This window comes from Schistosoma mansoni, chromosome 2 (genome assembly GCF_000237925.1).
Source record: "Schistosoma mansoni strain Puerto Rico chromosome 2, complete genome".
In the NCBI taxonomy this organism is placed as follows: Eukaryota; Metazoa; Platyhelminthes; class Trematoda; order Strigeidida; family Schistosomatidae; genus Schistosoma; species Schistosoma mansoni.
In genome coordinates, this window is record NC_031496.1 from 10535707 (window position 1) to 10555128 (window position 19422).

At 32.8% G+C, this 19422-nt stretch overlaps 1 protein-coding gene across 1 annotated transcript; it reads left to right on the forward strand.

Moving 5' to 3' along the window:
* Positions 1-3937: 3937 nt before the first annotated feature.
* Positions 3938-13581, forward strand: Smp_154820 (hypothetical protein; the record flags this gene model as incomplete). Its single annotated transcript, XM_018795640.1, has 4 exons — positions 3938-3982; positions 5084-5281; positions 6687-7220; positions 13393-13581. The coding sequence occupies 4 exons, from the start codon at positions 3938-3940 to the stop codon at positions 13579-13581; spliced, it is 966 nt and encodes a 321-aa protein (XP_018649933.1).
* Positions 13582-19422: the final 5841 nt, after the last annotated feature.

Sequence of the window (19422 nt, forward strand, 5' to 3'; positions counted from 1 at the left end):
TTCTTATCACAACTAGTACACCTGTCATTACACTACCAATTTGTACTTTTCACTTATTATTTTTAGTTATGTAATCTATTCCACTGTTATCATTGACTCATAAACTACCTTGATTGGTTTAATAATTTCGTGTATGCATATAAATATTACTGCATATTAGAGTAAAGCCTGATGAGGATCTAATCGAAAACAATATTGTTCGCTTACATATGTTGTTCTAAATCACAATATGGGAACTTTTCAAATTGTCCTAATAATCACTTTTGTATTATTCTGGTGAACAGTTGCATTAACATAAGGCGATCAGCAAAGTAGTATCATTCTAAGTTTATGGACATAGTGACACAGTTAACCAAATCAGTATGAGAATTCTTGGATTTTAAAAATGAACAGGAATGTATGATATTTTTATGCAAAACATTTTGATAAATTTGATTATACATTCATTTTCAAGTCATTTTATTATGAAAATTAAAGAAGATCAAGAAGATACAAAACGTTAAATGAAAATATTGGAAAAATGAGTAGTAGTAGTAAAGTGTTATATCGATCGATTGAGTGCCCTGTTGATATATTATATGATATGACTGCCAATTGGAGAGCAGTGATTTATCGATCGGACCAATAATACACAAAAGCCGTGTGAGCAGTCTTGAGTACTTATCAGTCCTGCTTTTTGCTTAGACCAGCCAGTTAAGTCCAGAACACCAATAACAGCCTCTGCAATATGAATCATTATTCTCAAACATACTGGATTTATATACCAATCAAACAGACCACATCATACCATAAAATAGAAAATAACATTTGTAAAAGATTTGGCCAAATGTGGCTGTGAACAGGGGGAACAGTAATTAATGGACTGGGGATAACTCAAGAATGGTAAATCGTATAATAATAGTTCGTGGGTCAAAATAAAGCTTATAATAAGAGGGACATGAATATGAATAGTTTAGTTACTTAGCAATTATACAATAGGAAATATATATATCGCATTGGTCCGTAAATAGTTCTCAAGGTTATCATTCATAAATCTGCACGGGATATAGCATCAGTAAATAAACTTCATCTAAACTTGGAACTTATCAACAGTTTATACACACATCTCCACACAGAATCTAATGAAATATTAAAAGCATACTTAGTAGTGACTAACTATGACATTGAGATTTTTACGTTTTAATGCAAATCAGTCCTTTATCAAGTCAATCGGTTACTTAGAATGGAAAATAACAACCAACCAAGCATATTAAATCAGATTAATGACTGGGATTCATTTCGATTTGTGATACATGATAAATCCTACTGTCACTGAAGTACATTATAATTGAAACTTATCTCCAAGATGAACAAACTTTTTTAAAACATACATAAACTGATCCCCTATATTGAGAAAACAATAATAAACTAATTATTAGCCAATGAAATGTTCATCATAAAAAAGATAAACCAATAAATTTAGTTCTCATGAAATACTATAGCTTACGTTTTATCGTACTGTAATATATATATATATATATATATATGCGACTGTGCAGATTTGATAATGCACTACTTTTAAAGAGTTCTTAGACTAACTGTTTCGTGATATGGGAAACAATTCAGTCCATCTTCAATGGAATAGAAAATCATGAGCTACAGATAAAAAGGTTATTCATAAATGTATTTCACGAAGATGCAAAATAAAGAAAAAACAGTTTCCATAGATTATTGTTAAATTCAGCTTAAATTTAGACGATGAACCAATGTGTTAATTCAAGACTGGAATTTTCATTTAACCATTAAATTTAAGCTAGAAAGCCAACAAAAGAGAGAAAATGTAATAAATATTTTGATCTTAAATCTACGAAAAGAAGAGAAACTAAAATGTTTTGAAATACAACTATTTCGGATTTAAAAAATCCTGTACAACTTATTTCCAATGGTACTTATCAGTCCTGCTTTTTGCTTAGACCAGCCAGTTAAGTCCAGAACACCAATAACAGCCTCTGCAATATGAATCATTATTCTCAAACATACTGGATTTATATACCAATCAAACAGACCACATCATACCATAAAATAGAAAATAACATTTGTAAAAGATTTGGCCAAATGTGGCTGTGAATAGGGGGAACAGTAATTAATGGACTGGGGATAACTCAAGAATGGTAAATCGTATAATAATAGTTCATGGGTCAAAATAAAGCTTATAATAAGAGGGACATGAATATGAATAGTTTAGTTACTTAGCAATTATACAATAGGAAATATATATATCGCATTGGTCCATAAATAGTCCTCAAAGTTACGATTCATAAGTCTCCACGTGTTACAACATACAGACGTAATAAAAAATTGTCATACTATTCATGAGACGGTACGATCACAATCAGAACAAACTGTTTCTGGATGTGTAAAGGTTTCTAACTTTTATTAATAGATAGGATTTCATACGTCTTTTATAGTTGTAACAATCATATCTCATTGTAGCTCTAATCTTCACATTAAACGTTTAATCAGAACACCAGAAAACCAGATCAATGCTCTTAATCATTTTTACTTTATAGTTATAAATTCTGTGATATCAAATGTGAAGTTGTATTACCAAAACTCACCACAATTTATAAATCATAATAGATACATCAGTTAAACATTTCCAATACTAATATGACGAGATGTAAAATGCAAAATTATGTTCTTTTACTAATTGTGACTCCCTATTCAACATTAATTCCCCTTTTATTTCTATACGATGATTATTCAGTGAAGTGTTTGTTTTTGTTTTCCAGTGTGATATTTTATTTAGTATAAAATTAATTTATTTGGGTGTGATGTTATTTCAAGATACGATATTCTTGCATTATATTAACGTGAACTATGCACAACATGACACGCAGCAAATGGTTTGTTATAACTCTTGGTATTTTTCATAGACGTGATTTTATTTCAATTAATAGTCAAAACGAGTGTACAATCAATGCATAAATGAATGTATTGTCTACTAGAATCTTCGTCGTGTTTTTAGGGGTAAATAAATCTCTATTTGTACCAGTATTCCATGTTCTTACTTCGCGTCGAGGGAATTGTAGTGGTTCCTCGTTTCAAGTATAAGGAATAAGCAACACGGATAAAAACAGAAAAAAACTTGTATAATAAATTTATGATTGACTGTAATTTACGGATTGTAAAAGATATGACAAGAATTATTGAATCGAAGGATAGCTTTTAATAAAGACTATATGGAGATTACAAAAACAAGTATTTAATTAAAAAAATTTCTGAAAATATACGGGTTAATGTACTAAAGAATTCCTACCCAAATTTTACATTTCTCAAACCTGATCTTTTCCTGATAACCATTAAATTTATCAAATGATGGATAATACTACATTTGGCTTGTGGCTAACATTAGAATTCAAGATAAGCGTTTTGGCTTATTTCAAGCTCTTCAGCTGGGTATAAACTTATCACACTGTTCACGTTGAGACTCTAATTGAGTGCTTTTTGCTTCAAATGTCAAATGGGTTATCCACTGAACACAAATAGCTACTAACTTGATCAACAAGTGTGAAGGCTTGTATTCTCCCCTTGTCGATATTTAGGACTGTCTCCGTTCTCAGATCTGGATCATCAGTGGAATACCTTGATACAGCGTCACACGACATGTTTTTTTTGTTTCGTATCCCCCTAACAATGTAATTTAGGATAACAGTTTTTTCAGTTGGTGAAATGGCGTTTTGTTGTTATGTTGTAATTTAAAGTGTGAATCTATTTGTATAATTCTATTACATTTGTTATTATTATCATCAATCAGGCAACAGTTGACCAACAACTTGCTAATTCAAATAAAACAGTAGAATTTTCAACCAATTTACATAAAGAAAGTGAAATACAAAAGTCTAAACTGGAAGAACATATTAGTCAACTTCAACAAGAATTGTTAGAAGTTCAAAAAATGAATCGACAGTTACAATTAGATATTCGGGATTTAGAACGTAAGGTAGGTGAAGATTATCCAATTTTTTTTCATTTCATGTATTTAAACAATAAAACTTAAATATTTTCTTGTCCAGTCAGATTCCATAATTGATATATAATCTATTGATGGATTATACATGATAAGGTGTTTGCCAGATTTCCCCAAGTATAGGCTTCCATTAGACGGCAGAAAAAGAGGTTAGATTTTGATCACATCCCAATTTTAACTGCGATGATGTCTAACAATATAAATCCTACACATAGTCAACTGAAAAGAAAAGCTGTGACAAACGGTATTCACCTCACATATTACTCAATATATCATTCATAACTTTCAGTTATATTCTTGATTACTAATTTGCTTTTTCTTCTTGTTACTATTTCGTTTATTCAAATATATGATAAATTTTACGAATTTTGTCATGGAATACTCGAATTCGATGTTAAATAATGTTGATCAACTACTTGATATCGTTTCGCCAATTTCTTTATGGGTTTCATTGGGTAGAACTTTAATTGTGATCCTAGATTTAGAACAAACTACTTTCTAATAACAATGAACAAATGATTGTGTTATTTATTGGTATGAATTAACTGATGTAATACAATAATAAAAAATAGGTTTGTCACGATAACACAAGCTTCGACAACCAATATGATTGGTAACCGATAACCTTATATCTCGTTGAGTCATGGAATTGTGAAAAAAAAAACTAACTTGAAAGAAATCACACTTTTCATATACATTTTCAAGACACTTAGAACTGTAACAAATAAGTGATTAATTTCTTTAAAGTGTCTGGTTCAACAACACTGCAGGACTGTCCAATAAGTTTTTTCGGCCATTTAGCAGCTAAAATCAATTTCCAAAGTAAAATGATTTCTACTTCAGTGACCTAAAATAGTGGTTCCAAACTCGGAGTTCATGAAATCAGCTTTCACGTTACTTTTTTAAAGACTTTTCGCTAATTAACCTGCTTTAAGATGATAGATTTTTCCTTAAAGCTTAATAAAACATCAGTTAGTATGTATTTCAGAAGTTTTGACATTGTATAGACTGATTAAATTTGGAATTATTGCTTCAAATTTGTGGTTGTTTACGTTTGATTATATTGGTTTGTAGTTATTGGAACAAAATCATGATCATACGAATCAAATATCTGCGTATAATGAAATCAAATACCAATTAAAAGTGCTAACCGAGAAGCATAATACACAAACAAAACAGTTGGATGATACAAAATTAAATGTTGAAACATTAACTAAAGAGAATCAGTTACTTCTTGAACAAATTGAACAGGATAAACAAAAACGTAGACAAGTATGTTTGTAGGTAATATGTATTTCACCTCATGGAAGATTAAAAAAAGAATTGTATTTTTGTTGGTCATGCGTTCCTCACAAGAGCTAACGGTCTTGATTTGGACCCCCTGTTAAAGTTGTAGTAATTATGTAGTAATCACAAATCACTACATTGACCTCATCATATCAGTAGTTACTAGTAAAATATTATCCACCTGCTTTTAAAAATAAGGTTGTAGTATTCTTTACGGCAAACTTGATAGAAAACTTAGGAAACCCAGTAAGTTTATACGCTGTCTTTGTATCCTTGCATGTTTTCAAATGAGGAAGGTGACCTATTTTTACATAGGACACACAAAACAAGCTCTTTCAGAAAGCATCTCTGGACACTACTCCGCCAGACTTCCTAAAGGATTAAGGAACTCAATCAAAAGCTGAAGCTTGAAGCAATTAGTTAATTGTGGTCACTCTGCTTCACCAGAAGCCCCTCTCAAAATCATACATACATTCAAAAGAGTCATCTCAAGAGGACTGGGAACGAAAAACTTATATGCAGCAGAGGCTATTGCTGTCCACTGGTCTAAGCTTAAGCTTCACGTACAAATACAGTTTATTCATTCCATCATTCTTCCATAATCTTAACCTTTCTTGATATCTTCCATAATCTATCGTTTTTAACTATTATTTCTACTACTTTCCAATTATTTCCACAATTATTAATTTAGCTATTATGACAACTTTTAATTATTCTGTTCTTGATAGTTATCGAGTCGACAATTATCTTCACATTAGCACTTTCCATCAGCCGGTTATTATACAACTACCTTTCAGTATCTGATTTTCTTAAACAATTCATTATAAAAAACCACTGCAAGTTTTTTTAATTATTCGACATCATTATGTTTTACTGTAGACTAACAAATAAAATTAACTATAAATACGATTGTACAGCTTGTGTAAATGAAACCATCGGCACATTCAGCCGACAAGTCCCAAACGCACTTTCTAGGTTCCACTACTAGCTACCTCCCAGATTCACCAAAAGCCTGTGACTAAATGACTGTATTGAGGCAGACTGTTTACAATGCTCATATATTAAAAGAGAATGGTCAATGTTAATCTTAGTTTCAAATAACTGGGGAATACAAACCCTCATAAATAAGATTTATATTCATTGCAAAACCTGTATGAACTCAGTAGCTCATTTTATAACACTTTGAACATCTTAAGCGAAGCTTACTGGAACACCCAACAGATCAGTCTCAAGCGGGACAAATTTTCAACCTATATTCCACTGCTGGCATTATCTAACTTCACTAAAGACTTATGATAATTTTCTTTATTTATTTTTGGTTTGTGTTCATAAAACCTGTAATATGTATCATATCATCTTAACCATAGTATTGTTATCATCTAAATTTTAGTTAGAGCAACGAATTCAGAATGAATCGAAATCACATGAAGAATCAAAAACTATTCTTACTAATCAAATTTCAGATTTGAATACGAAGTTATACAACACTGAAAAACGACTACATGAAACCGAGAATCAATTTTATTTAGCTGAACAAAAAGCGGAATTAGCTTGTCAAAAAGCTAAACAATTAACTATTGAAGCAGCAGCTGTTAAAAATCTTCCTCATTTGACAAATTATTCTGTACATGCTGATGAACATAATGGTATTGTTGTAGATTCCCACTTACATCATAATAATGGTTTACACGTAGTTGATAATCAGAAAAATAGATCCAAATCAATTTCACATCAACTTCCCAGTCGTAATCCTTCTACTGTAAAATTGATATTGGAAGACAACACATTTCCAAATTCAGGTCTAAGTAACTACAAATTATCGACCTCAAATCGATCTTCTATGAATTTTGCGCCATCCTCTCTCATCGATAATTTAGGGAACGTAAGACGATCTATGGAGAATTCATCAGATCCTGGTAAGTTGGTATCAGTTGACTGAGATAATAAACCACCTCGACTCAACCTTTGAGAACCAAGACACCACTGAAGAGTCCCGTACGAGAACTAAAATGTGGTGTCAAAGGCTTTATAGTTTTCAATGATTATCTAACTTAGGTCGGTTCGTGAACACACTAACATTCAGCAATCCCCACAAACCTCTATACTAGTAGATATTAAGTTTGATGTTTTTGTAACGATAATTTTTGTTGTCATTTTCTATAGTTGTTCTGATTTAGGAACATTATGAAAAATTATACCAATTTTTAAATATTCTAATATTAGTTGACTTTTACTTTAGAATGATACATATAAGTAAACAATGCTGTTCGAAATTTTACCTTTATGAAGCTTTAATAATGTCTATTTTCATGCTAATATGAAACAGAGTGATTCAATCGAAACAATTTTTAAATCAGTATTAACAGTGAAGCAGGTTCACTGGTAGTAATAAGCACAGAAAAAGTCTAAATAAACATGTCAATATGGGAGTTCGGTCAAGGCCTGTGAAAATAAATTCATTAAAATGACAATAATTAAATTTGGCACAATAAAAGGGTATATGAAGAATCATTTTAAATATACAAAGACTGAAAAAGAGACACCGAAAAAATGAAGGACTAAAAAAACAACAATAACTAATAAGTGACTGAAAGGAATAAGTGAAATCTTTTATTAAGTCTTAAACGGCTAAGGGGAAGAAAGTGATATGTGTTATTGTTCACTAAATAGTGGCATTTTACTTTTGTATATCACCGGATGGATTAATGTAACCAAAAGAAATGAATTTCATTGAACAAGGTGGATTTTTTTTTAGCAAAATGCGATTCATCTCATAAGTTTTCTTTTGTCTCATCAAACAGTAGAAAAATTAAGAAATAACACAAGTTGGGTATCAAAAGAAAGATACTTCTATAGTTATTAGGGTCCGATCTTAAACCTTTATTTTTGTATATACATATCACATCTTCATCTAGCCAGTGGTCTGGCATAGTGCATGAATTTCTCCATATCTTATTCATTATATTTAGTAGTATGTCAGTTAGTTTATATCTCCCATGCTTTATCATTTCAGTTGTTTTACCATTATTACCGGGAGTAGTTTGATTTTTCATGTTTTTTAAACCGAGTTTTGTTTCATGTAGAGTGAGTTCAGGATCCTGGGTAGCTCTTATAGTCAGTTGATTATTATTTTGGTTTAATTCGGCATTATATGGGTTTTGATAGTGATATTGAAGATCACTATCTTTAACTTGATTTGTTCTTTTAGCCCTATACGGGTGACTCCATACAGTAGCCAGTATATCACCTAGCATTTTATATGTTAAGTGTAAGTCAGGTCATCCACAATACAATCTAACCAAAACTGGAGCTAAAACTAAAATAAATAAAAATAACTCTCAAAATGGCCAAAATAAATGTCCATACCCTGGTCGCAGTATGACACTTTCAACTAAAAAAGGTATAATTAATCATTGCTATGTAGTACATAGGTGGTCAGCAATCACCGGACAGGAAGTTAAACCAAAGATAAAAAATAATGCAAAAACAACTATTAAGTCCCGGTAGTTGTACCGTGCTTCAATGTAGCCTCTTTTCCTGAAGGGTCTACTAGGCTTTACCAACTTGTTTGGCTGGAAGGGGCAGTAAAGAATAAGTATACAAGTCATTATAAAAAACTTTCAATCAAATTAAATTTATAATTGCAAGTATACTGATTTCTCCGATAATACAACAAAACAGTGTATTAAAAGTAAACAAACCTATATGGTAGCATGAATCAAGATATGTAATATGGGAGACTGTTACCTCATTGTTCTTCAGTGTGAAATATTGAAGTCCAATCAAGATACGTCTCATTGTTTCTTTCAGATTATAAACGATTCATACTTTTTTATTGATTTCTATCTTAGTCAATGTTCTTTATTGTTTTATTCTACATGAATTCATCTAATTCATAATGTTACGTCTTGCCGATTGTGAACACTATATTTAGATCCTAAGCTAGTTCCGTACCCCCGAGTTAGAACTATACACCGACTTGAAGACCAGAGAAAAGACACAAAGTGTGGGGGAAGCACTTTACTACAGGGTTCATTCATGTACAGAAAATATAGGGATTTTATAGTAATTTAAGAGTCCTTGAGTTTTACTGAAAGTTCTATAATACTGCTAAACATAGTAGTAGTGTATCAATCAGCTAATCAGGATCTCCACATGTGACTTTTCCATTTTCGTTATTTTAGTAACATAACTTCACATAACTTCTAATTAAGTGCTGATTGGTTGAAATGCTCCTTGATGACCCCTGAGCTTGTCATGTCGCTTGCGAGAAAAATGCAGGGTCATCCCAACATGTAATATATTTAATTACAATCATATTGTACAATAAATAATTTCATTTTGTTTACAGTTTGAAAATCAAATAAATGTACTTTTTTGTAGTGGAATAAACTAACAGAAAAATATATAAATTAAATGTTAAATAAATATGTTAACATTTTGATTTTCATAGTTGCAATCATTAGTTAATTGAAGCTAGGTCACCATTGAAAACCTGGAAGCACTGGATGGCCGTTTTGTCCTATTATGGGACTCCTCAGCAGTGCGCATCCACGATCCCGCATCGCGAGTCTCACAATAGGACGAAACGGCTGTTAATTGCTTCCTGGTTTTCCATGGTGGTCTTAGCTTCAATTGACTAATGATTTCAACTATGAAAATACTGAAATCTCCATAAAACCCCTTCTGATTTTGATTATATTTTTCAGTTTAAGTTTAGATGGAATTATTTCTTCTTCTTCTTCTTCTTCAATGAATTATCTTGATCATCATTATTCATAGTAAACCATTGGAAATAAGTTGTACAGGATTTTTTAAATCCGAAATAGTTGTATTTCAAAACATTTTAGTTTCTCTTCTTTTCGTAGATTTAAGATCAAAATATTTATTACATTTTCTCTCTTTTGTTGGCTTTCTAGCTTAAATTTAATGGTTAAATGAAAATTCCAGTCTTGAATTAACACATTGGTTCATCGTCTAAATTTAAGCTGAATTTAACAATAATCTATGGAAACTGTTTTTTCTTTATTTTGCATCTTCGTGAAATACATTTATGAATAACCTTTTTATCTGTAGCTCATGATTTTCTATTCCATTGAAGATGGACTGAATTGTTTCCCATATCACGAAACAGTTAGTCTAAGAACTCTTTAAAAGTAGTGCATTATCAAATCTGCACAGTCGCATATATATATATATATATATATATATATATATATATATATATATATATTACAGTACGATAAAACGTAAGCTATAGTATTTCATGAGAACTAAATTTATTGGTTTATCTTTTTTATGATGAACATTTCATTGGCTAATAATTAGTTTATTATTGTTTTCTCAATATAGGGGATCAGTTTATGTATGTTTTAAAAAAGTTTGTTCATCTTGGAGATAAGTTTCAATTATAATGTACTTCAGTGACAGTAGGATTTATCATGTATCACAAATCGAAATGAATCCCAGTCATTAATCTGATTTAATATGCTTGGTTGGTTGTTATTTTCCATTCTAAGTAACCGATTGACTTGATAAAGGACTGATTTGCATTAAAACGTAAAAATCTCAATGTCATAGTTAGTCACTACTAAGTATGCTTTTAATATTTCATTAGATTCTGTGTGGAGATGTGTGTATAAACTGTTGATAAGTTCCAAGTTTAGATGAAGTTTATTTACTGATGCTATATCCCGTGCAGATTTATGAATGATAACCTTGAGAACTATTTACGGACCAATGCGATATATATATTTCCTATTGTATAATTGCTAAGTAACTAAACTATTCATATTCATGTCCCTCTTATTATAAGCTTTATTTTGACCCACGAACTATTATTATACGATTTACCATTCTTGAGTTATCCCCAGTCCATTAATTACTGTTCCCCCTATTCACAGCCACATTTGGCCAAATCTTTTACAAATGTTATTTTCTATTTTATGGTATGATGTGGTCTGTTTGATTGGTATATAAATCCAGTATGTTTGAGAATAATGATTCATATTGCAGAGGCTGTTATTGGTGTTCTGGACTTAACTGGCTGGTCTAAGCAAAAAGCAGGACTGATAAGTACTCAAGACTGCTCACACGGCTTTTGTGTATCATTGCTGTGATCGATAATTCACTGTTCTCTAATAGGCGAGTCAATCGATATAAAAACTGACTCTTAATTCCCAATGCTTATTCAATGAGTACCATTTTCTAATGGAATTTACCACACAAGTTGTTTTTAAATTATAATTTTATTTCATTTTAATTGTATTTATATAAATTAGAATTGATCCATTGAAATTATTCTTTTCTCTTTTTTTTCCAAATTTTTCATTCTTTTAAAGCTGGTGATTTAGAAACTTTAATCCGTCAGGTTACAAACAAATTAGATCAACAAGAGAGAATTTGATTTACATCTTAGTTTTTTTTATAGTTTAACTATACTTTCATTGATATGATTAAGTGTTATAATGAGTATAATTACTTTATGATGCTATTAGTTTACAAAATGATTTTGTTACTTTTCATAACAAAAACTAAACATTGAACTACAATACTATACATATTTCTTATGAATTGAAACAACATAAGCCGTTAATAAAACAAGATTGTTCTCTTGAACACTATGTTTTACTGGGCTGCAAAAATATCAGATAACAAAAGTGTTGTGACTTTATAAGAAAATAATATAAAGGACGTATGCTAATTCGTTATTGATTTTTATGTCCGGCTTTTATCACGTGAATTATCCACCAATCAAAATACGACTCGTCTAATCTTAACACTGTGACAAATCAATCACGTTCGACCAGTATGAGTAGTCTAACGTCCTTATTGGTCCCTTGTCTGCCTAGCCCTTCCAATTGAGTCCAGAACACCAATTACAGCTTCAACTATGCGAATCATTTATTTCAAGCATACTTGGTTTATATACCAGACAGACAGACCACATCACACCATAAAATAGAAAATAATATTTGTACAAGATCGAGCCAAATGTAGCTGTGGACATGGGGGTAGAGTAATCAATAAACTGAATATAATTTAGGGACAGTAATTTGGATAGTAATAATCCATTGGTCAAAATGAAGCTTATAATAAAATGAATATATATATATATATATACAATCTAGTTACTCAATAGTTAGACAATAAGAATATATATAGAATAATCGTCCATTAATAGGTCCCGGAAGTTACACATACTTGTTTTCTTACTAGGATATAACAAAAAGTGATTGTAATTTCCGTGTTTGTATGAAACAATTATATATCTGAGTGTAAATGGCTATCGAAAAATATATTAATAATGGATTCTAGACAAGTATGTCTTTATTCTATTTTGTCCTAATAATAATAATGTTAATAATAAGGGTCCAAAATATATACAATGTTTTGTTTTGATAAATAAACAATATATAATTACTGTTTTATTGACAACATAATGGTGAAGGGGCAGAAAAATATCCTTAGATTTGTATATATATTCTTGACATTTACTAAAGATGAGATTTTTAGTTTAGTTAGTAAGAGCCAGTAAATCAGTTTAATTGTACAATTCGTAACCCAATAAAAACACTTTGAAAGTAAGTTTTCTCACAAAATAATGTTTAGTGGAAAATTATCGAAAATCATAAAGCATATTACGGTTGTTTTGTGTTTGTTTCTAGATCCTTAGCAGTATTAACTTTTGACAGTGTATGTTTAAATGCAAACTTATATATCTCACGTCTGATATTTTCTATTTAGATCAATGAGTTGAAATTTTTAACTTCAGTTTGTTTGGGTTATAATAAGGTTTTTCATTCAATGGTCGCATAACTGAAATCAGGGTCGCTTTCAATCCGTTATACAGTGTGTGTTTTGAAATCATCTATCGGCTAAGGGTGTGAATGAAACATAAAAAACATCTTAGGAGCTATGAGTACTACTACTACTACTTCGTTCAGAGTAAGATAATATAACCCTCCCAATTGTTCTATTCCAACAATGGAGTTAGGTAAGATTGCCCAATCAATTCAAATTCGTCACTGATGATATCCTTGTAGCAGCAGTGGTGGTGTAGATCTGTTACTTGGAGAACGGGATTCGATCTTAAGTATGTCGTTAATGTTATCTCACCATTTGATGATAAACGTTTTACGGAAATGAAGTGGAAATCAGTATCAGCAAGTACGCTACGCACTGAGCGAATTGAAACATCGACTTTGGTATTGAGGATGTGTTTTGCGAATTTCATGTCATTCGTTTTCATATCACTACATTTTTCGATGACTGGGTGGGATTAGAATAGCAAGAATGTGGCCTACGCACGATTTTGGACCTTGATGAGAATGTCTCGATATGACTGATACATCGGATCATCAAGACACCGTCTTTGAGATATTAGAAACGATATAGATTTTAGTGTTGTCGAACATTTTTGAGAAAAGGAATTGATGAGGATCCTCGTTTAGTTTTCTACTAAGTTAGTTACAAAAGGAAGATAAATTTTACTGAAGCGCAATAAATATTTTCAGGCTGTATTTTTGAACAAATTGTACTTATTTTATGCAGTTTTCCTCCTGGTCCTCTTTAGTTCTCCGAAACATAGCTTCACTTGCGTTTTACATGACTTTAAACTTATTGTGAGCCAGAGTGTATTTACTTTAAAAATGTTGTAGTGGACGCCATTAAAAAAACCTATTCAAAATGTGGCAATACGCGACTTTGCTAATTATATGCAAAAAGAAAATTAACACAAAGACCGATGTGACTGTCTGGAAACAAAAAAACTGACAAATAGCACAAAATGAAATAGTATACTAAAAAACAAAAACAGTAACGACTTATGAGGTGTATGCTACTTGTAAACTTTTAGGATAACAACCACGAACGGATTTCACTCGGTTAACAAAGGCTCCTCTGCGCAGTTTTCTCCAGCGGTATAACGCGAAACATAAGCCTGAAAGCGATGTTAATTAGTAATCTATGCCTAAAAGGATTTTATAACACCAATTTAAATTTTATTTACAGGCTGTGACCAGTTAAAGTGGAAGAATAGACGACGGAGATTGGATTTATTTGGATGTCAACCCTAGCATGTGTACTAATCAGCTAATTAATAATGTCCGTCTTACAGATAAATAGTAAATATTGGATATAAATGTGGTTATACAAAAATTGTCGCAAATAATGAGGAGATTCGATTTTTACTTTGTCATTGCGAACGTTTCTGAATATAAATGTCACTGTTTATTCAGAGGAAATCTACTGAAAATGTACTCGGAATAACCATACATTCTGTTGAGCTCTCATGAAATCGCTTAGCTTGCAATCTGTGTGGCACAGAAGTAGTGAAATTTTGATCGAGGTGCATCTTTTTGCTCATGACTCTCCATCTGAATAGATCATAGGTATGTCTCTATAGTCACAATTGAGAGAGCATGCACTAAAGACGGAACATACAGAATTTACAAAAAATCCGTGTGGAAATTTTTTTCAGTGAAGGAAGTAATGCCATATGATGGGTGTAAGAAGTGGTCCCACAAGGAGTGTACCCATTTACGTCTCACCGCATAAAAAAGCTCGAAACCTAACTTCAATTGGCATCGTGTTTAATGTTGTTTGTGTAAAAGTTGCTGATCTTGGAGGCGATCAGACTTCTGGCTTCGGTCACCAAGACAGTTATTGATAGCTGCACTGGTAACATGAGAACTGACAACGAAGAATATCCCATCGTAGTACTTGCTGTTACGGGATATACCAAACGCTGGACTTAGAATCATGAGAAGGGAAAACCTCTTTTAAAACAAACGAAGAGTAAAATAACACTGGATAACAGTGGTCACTATCTTAAAGTAGTACTTTAAGATTTGGATTAAACCATCACCGTCTCAAGTTGTCCAAACATGACTGACCTGTGTGGCAGCAAATGAACGACCGTGCGGAGAAAATGAATGGAAGTAAAAAGTCATAAATAATACCTTTAGTGTACTCGGATAAATACAATTAGATTTATGTAACAGTATACAAAGTGAAACCAGGTATTAGTATAAACGTTTGTTCGGTTGATATGTCCATCTTATATATCCTTTCTGCATCACAGAATATACCGAAAAATTCCCGAAATAGGACTCAAATTACCCTAGTGTGTCTGATAAAAACTTGATTTCACCAAGTATTATTGTAATTCGCTAGAAACAAACGACAATGATCCGGAAATTAGACACACGCGTGATTTGGTAAAGGTTGAAGCAATTATTCGTAGCATCTCACCAGATTACTCTGCAGGATTACAGTGCATAAAGTTGACAAGAATAGGTCGGGGCATCGACGAGCATGTTAAACCTCAAACATACATAGCCAGTAGTATAAACATCCTTCCCTTCATTTTAAGTCCAATGAAAGAAGGACTTGTGGAGTCATTATCTGTGAACTCACTGTTGAATATTATACTTTTACACTCGGCGTCATCTATCGTGGATCCTCCTGTTTAGCTGATTACTTTATTTTGGAGCACATTGAGCTGTGGTGCAAAAGTAACTAATGTACGATATTAGGAGATTTTATGCACCTGATATTAGTTGGATAAAGATAGTCACTGTGGAATGTGAAGACCTTTTCAATGGTAAGCTCCTGATAACAGTAATGGAGAATGCTTAGGCGCTCAGTGTATTCGAACGCTTTCGTTTTGGTTCAAACCAAGGGACTCTTTGTTAGACTTCGAAATCACTCATGCTATCGAAGACATTGTCTAAATATCTTCCCAACGTTGGCGAATAGTGGAGTTTTGTCATTATTGTAAAGTGCTTGTAACATAACACACGATCAGGTCAAGCCTCACCCAAATGTATGGAAATTAAAATTATTGGCGATTCAGGGGTGTACTGAGACTACGGACTGGGCAGAAAATGCGATAAATAAATCCCAAAAATCAATAGCTCTGTTAATTTTCGACATTATATGCTGACTGTAAGATCCATTTAGAAGGTTTTGTGTAGGAAAGTTCCTCCATACATACTTTTGCAACTTATTTCTGTTGGTCTTCTTGAGTGTACATTTTGTTAGTCTTTATGATGCCATTTGAAATGGCAATATTCTAATTTATTATAGTTTTTCTCATTTTTCCTTCGCCTTCTTTGAGTTTCTATGTTTCTTCTTGAGCTGTATTTATATCGTTTTAGTTGATACTTAATCTTGGTTGCAGCCATATTGATTGTTTCCCCCCTTTGATTGTGTTGCTTGAGTTGACTGGGATTGTGCATTTTGATTGTGAATTGAAGCACTTTTCCGGAATTGGAAACACTTTGTGTTATAAAGCAAAAAACTATTATCTTTTGAACAGATTTTTACTTGATAGAATAACACATCTTCTGGCGCGCTCGGTAATTTTCTTGCATTCCTTATCAATCTGTCTATTTATTGTAATTTAGATCGATTATTGAGGGAACAATTATTGGTTGAATAACTGGGCGGTAATATTTGTTTAAGTATTAATGTACATTTGTATTTATAATGAAAGTAAGAACCGTTATTTTCTCAATCCCCCTGTTTTGATTTCAACTAGATGATAACGTGTGTTTAAACTGCCCAGACAATTGTTCTTTAGCCAAAACTTAATTTAGAACTTACACTGACCACATAAAGTTTAATGGACGCACCTAGCTGAAAGAGCTGGGTCGTGCATCCACACCAAATCACGAGTGGTTACGCCGTCCTCAACTTCTCCTGCGATCACCAGCCAGTTTCGATTAGTCACTCCTCGATATATTGATAACCTATCAAATATATATTCGAACCACCTCGCTCCTGACTTTTGATTTCACTGGGTGGGTACGATTAAATTAATGGTGTTGCTGGTTAAAGCATTGTCAAATCACAAACTCCTGTGTCATCATCAAGCTCATAAATTCAAGAAGCAGGGTGTAAATTAAAGAAGAATAAATAAAGAAGAATAAACATTCCCCGTTATGATACGATAACTAACATAAAGACGAGAAATCCGTCCATTATGGACAAATAAACAGGTAAAAAATATCATAGATGTAGCATAATTCAAAAGTGTTAGTCTCTACAAGCACTCAAGAAACGGATCCGTTCATTGTAAGACTACGAATGCTTGCAATGCTTTGATAGGAAAATCTAGACATTCATGTGTAAAACAATTGGTTAGGGGTTATGAAAATAGTCCGAAAAGGTTATTTTCGTATATAAAAAGACGAATTCGGAAGTGATGGAATCCCGCCACTTTTCCTACAACAAATTTTTTGATATTAGCAGGAAATGATGTTGCGAAGGCTGAAGCCTTATCAAAATATCTTAGAAGTGTTTTCTGCCGACGAATGCGAAAGTCCACTTCACCAGGATTTCTGACAAGCACGAATCTTTGCACGTTAATCCCATGATCTAACATCAACTTTTTGCACTGATATTCTTGAAGATTTATAGAACGTTTCCAAATCTTGTTGACAAGGCTACAACGAGAAAACACATTTCCTAGTTTATTCATACTACGCACAAGTGATGACCTTTAGTGCTCAAGATTTGTTGATTATGTAAACTATGGAATTTTAGCACAACATTTTGGCGTCAACAAAGATTACGAACAAACTCAATGTTGTCTGATACGGTCAAAATCTGCTTTCAAAAGATTCCGCCTTCAGGCAATCGACGGAGATATGCGCGCTTTCTCTGTTCACTTAAAAAGGCTATGATGTTTCATCAAGTGTGTAACACACTTCGCTGTGGGCTGGATACAAAGTTCAGTTAACTCAGCTAAATGAATGGTGCTTGCAATGCGCGCTAAGCTTCCTGTTGTCCAGACACACAACGACCTGGAAGTTATCGTTAGCCAAGAATTAAAGACTACTGCACACCGCCTTGCGATATTTGCCAGAGGTTTTACAACCCTATGGTCAATATTTAAGTCCTTTGGCAGTACAGACTCCAAAAACATTTTATTTTGGCACACAGTATTCGTTCGTCCAAAACTTATGATTTTTACCGGAATAGCGAATCTGCCGCATGGTGCTCGACTGTCTGAAGTAAACCTATTTCCATTGTGATGTAGAAGAATCAGAGGCGACTTGATCACAATTTTTAAACTACTTAGTAATAAATTTGAATCTGTTATTTCCATATTTTTCATGTCTTCCGAAGCGCAGTATTTAAACGGACACTCAAAAGTGTTCCTAGGCTCAGGTTTAATCACTTGTCAGCAGACTATCGACTTTCCCATCGAATCATCGACGAATGGAATTCATTCCTTAACAATCTGTCGACGTTTTCAAAAGAAGGTTGGATCGAATAAGAGAACATCACTGCCACGACTAACACAAGCTACTTAGTCTCTTTTTCTAGCTGAACTGGAACGGAAACCTACTCTCACTTTGGATGAACTTTAGTTGTGTAGGAGTCATAGTTTCGATAGCTGTCAATAGTCTCCTTACTGCTCTGTTTGGTTCAACATCCCTTACATATCCTAGATGTTGCATGCTGTATGTCAATCTTCACAGTAAATATATTTTCCCCCCGAAAATTGTATCGTAAAAGCTCAACCAGCGCAGTAAAATCAGAATTTAGATGTGAAGGTGTTTGAAGATATACTCCGAAGGCTATCGATGTGTTGAAAAGAGTTTGGTCTAGGATGGCTGACAATTTGAAGGGATGCGTGGTATGGAGTACCGACTTGATACCTCTTTCAGATGCGTGACCGGGAGCATTCATCTAGATGTGTCCCATAAAACTAACGAGGTCAGCAGCAATGTCGAAGTCTGACAAAACTATTTATTTTGAAGATATATTTGCCGCTACAACCTCAGTACGTGGTCGAAGCTCCATCTGTTGATGCTCTCCAAAAGGCTGGATCATCTGAGAGACTAATACTGTTAAGAATAACATGGGCTACCCAACCTCCTGTCTTCTCAAAAGTGAAACTCAGACTAAAGGATTAAATTTTGCCGAGACTCGAGAAAGTCAGAGGAAACACAAGCAGGACGAATCAAGTCGATGACTGTCGCATATGAAGATTGCGAAAGTGATAGTTTCAGTTTTCTTCTACTTGATCTTCAAGTAGACTGACGAAGTTACGAAAATGAGTTGAGCTTATTTCAAATCTTGAGCACTGAAGGTCATCACTTGTGCGTAGT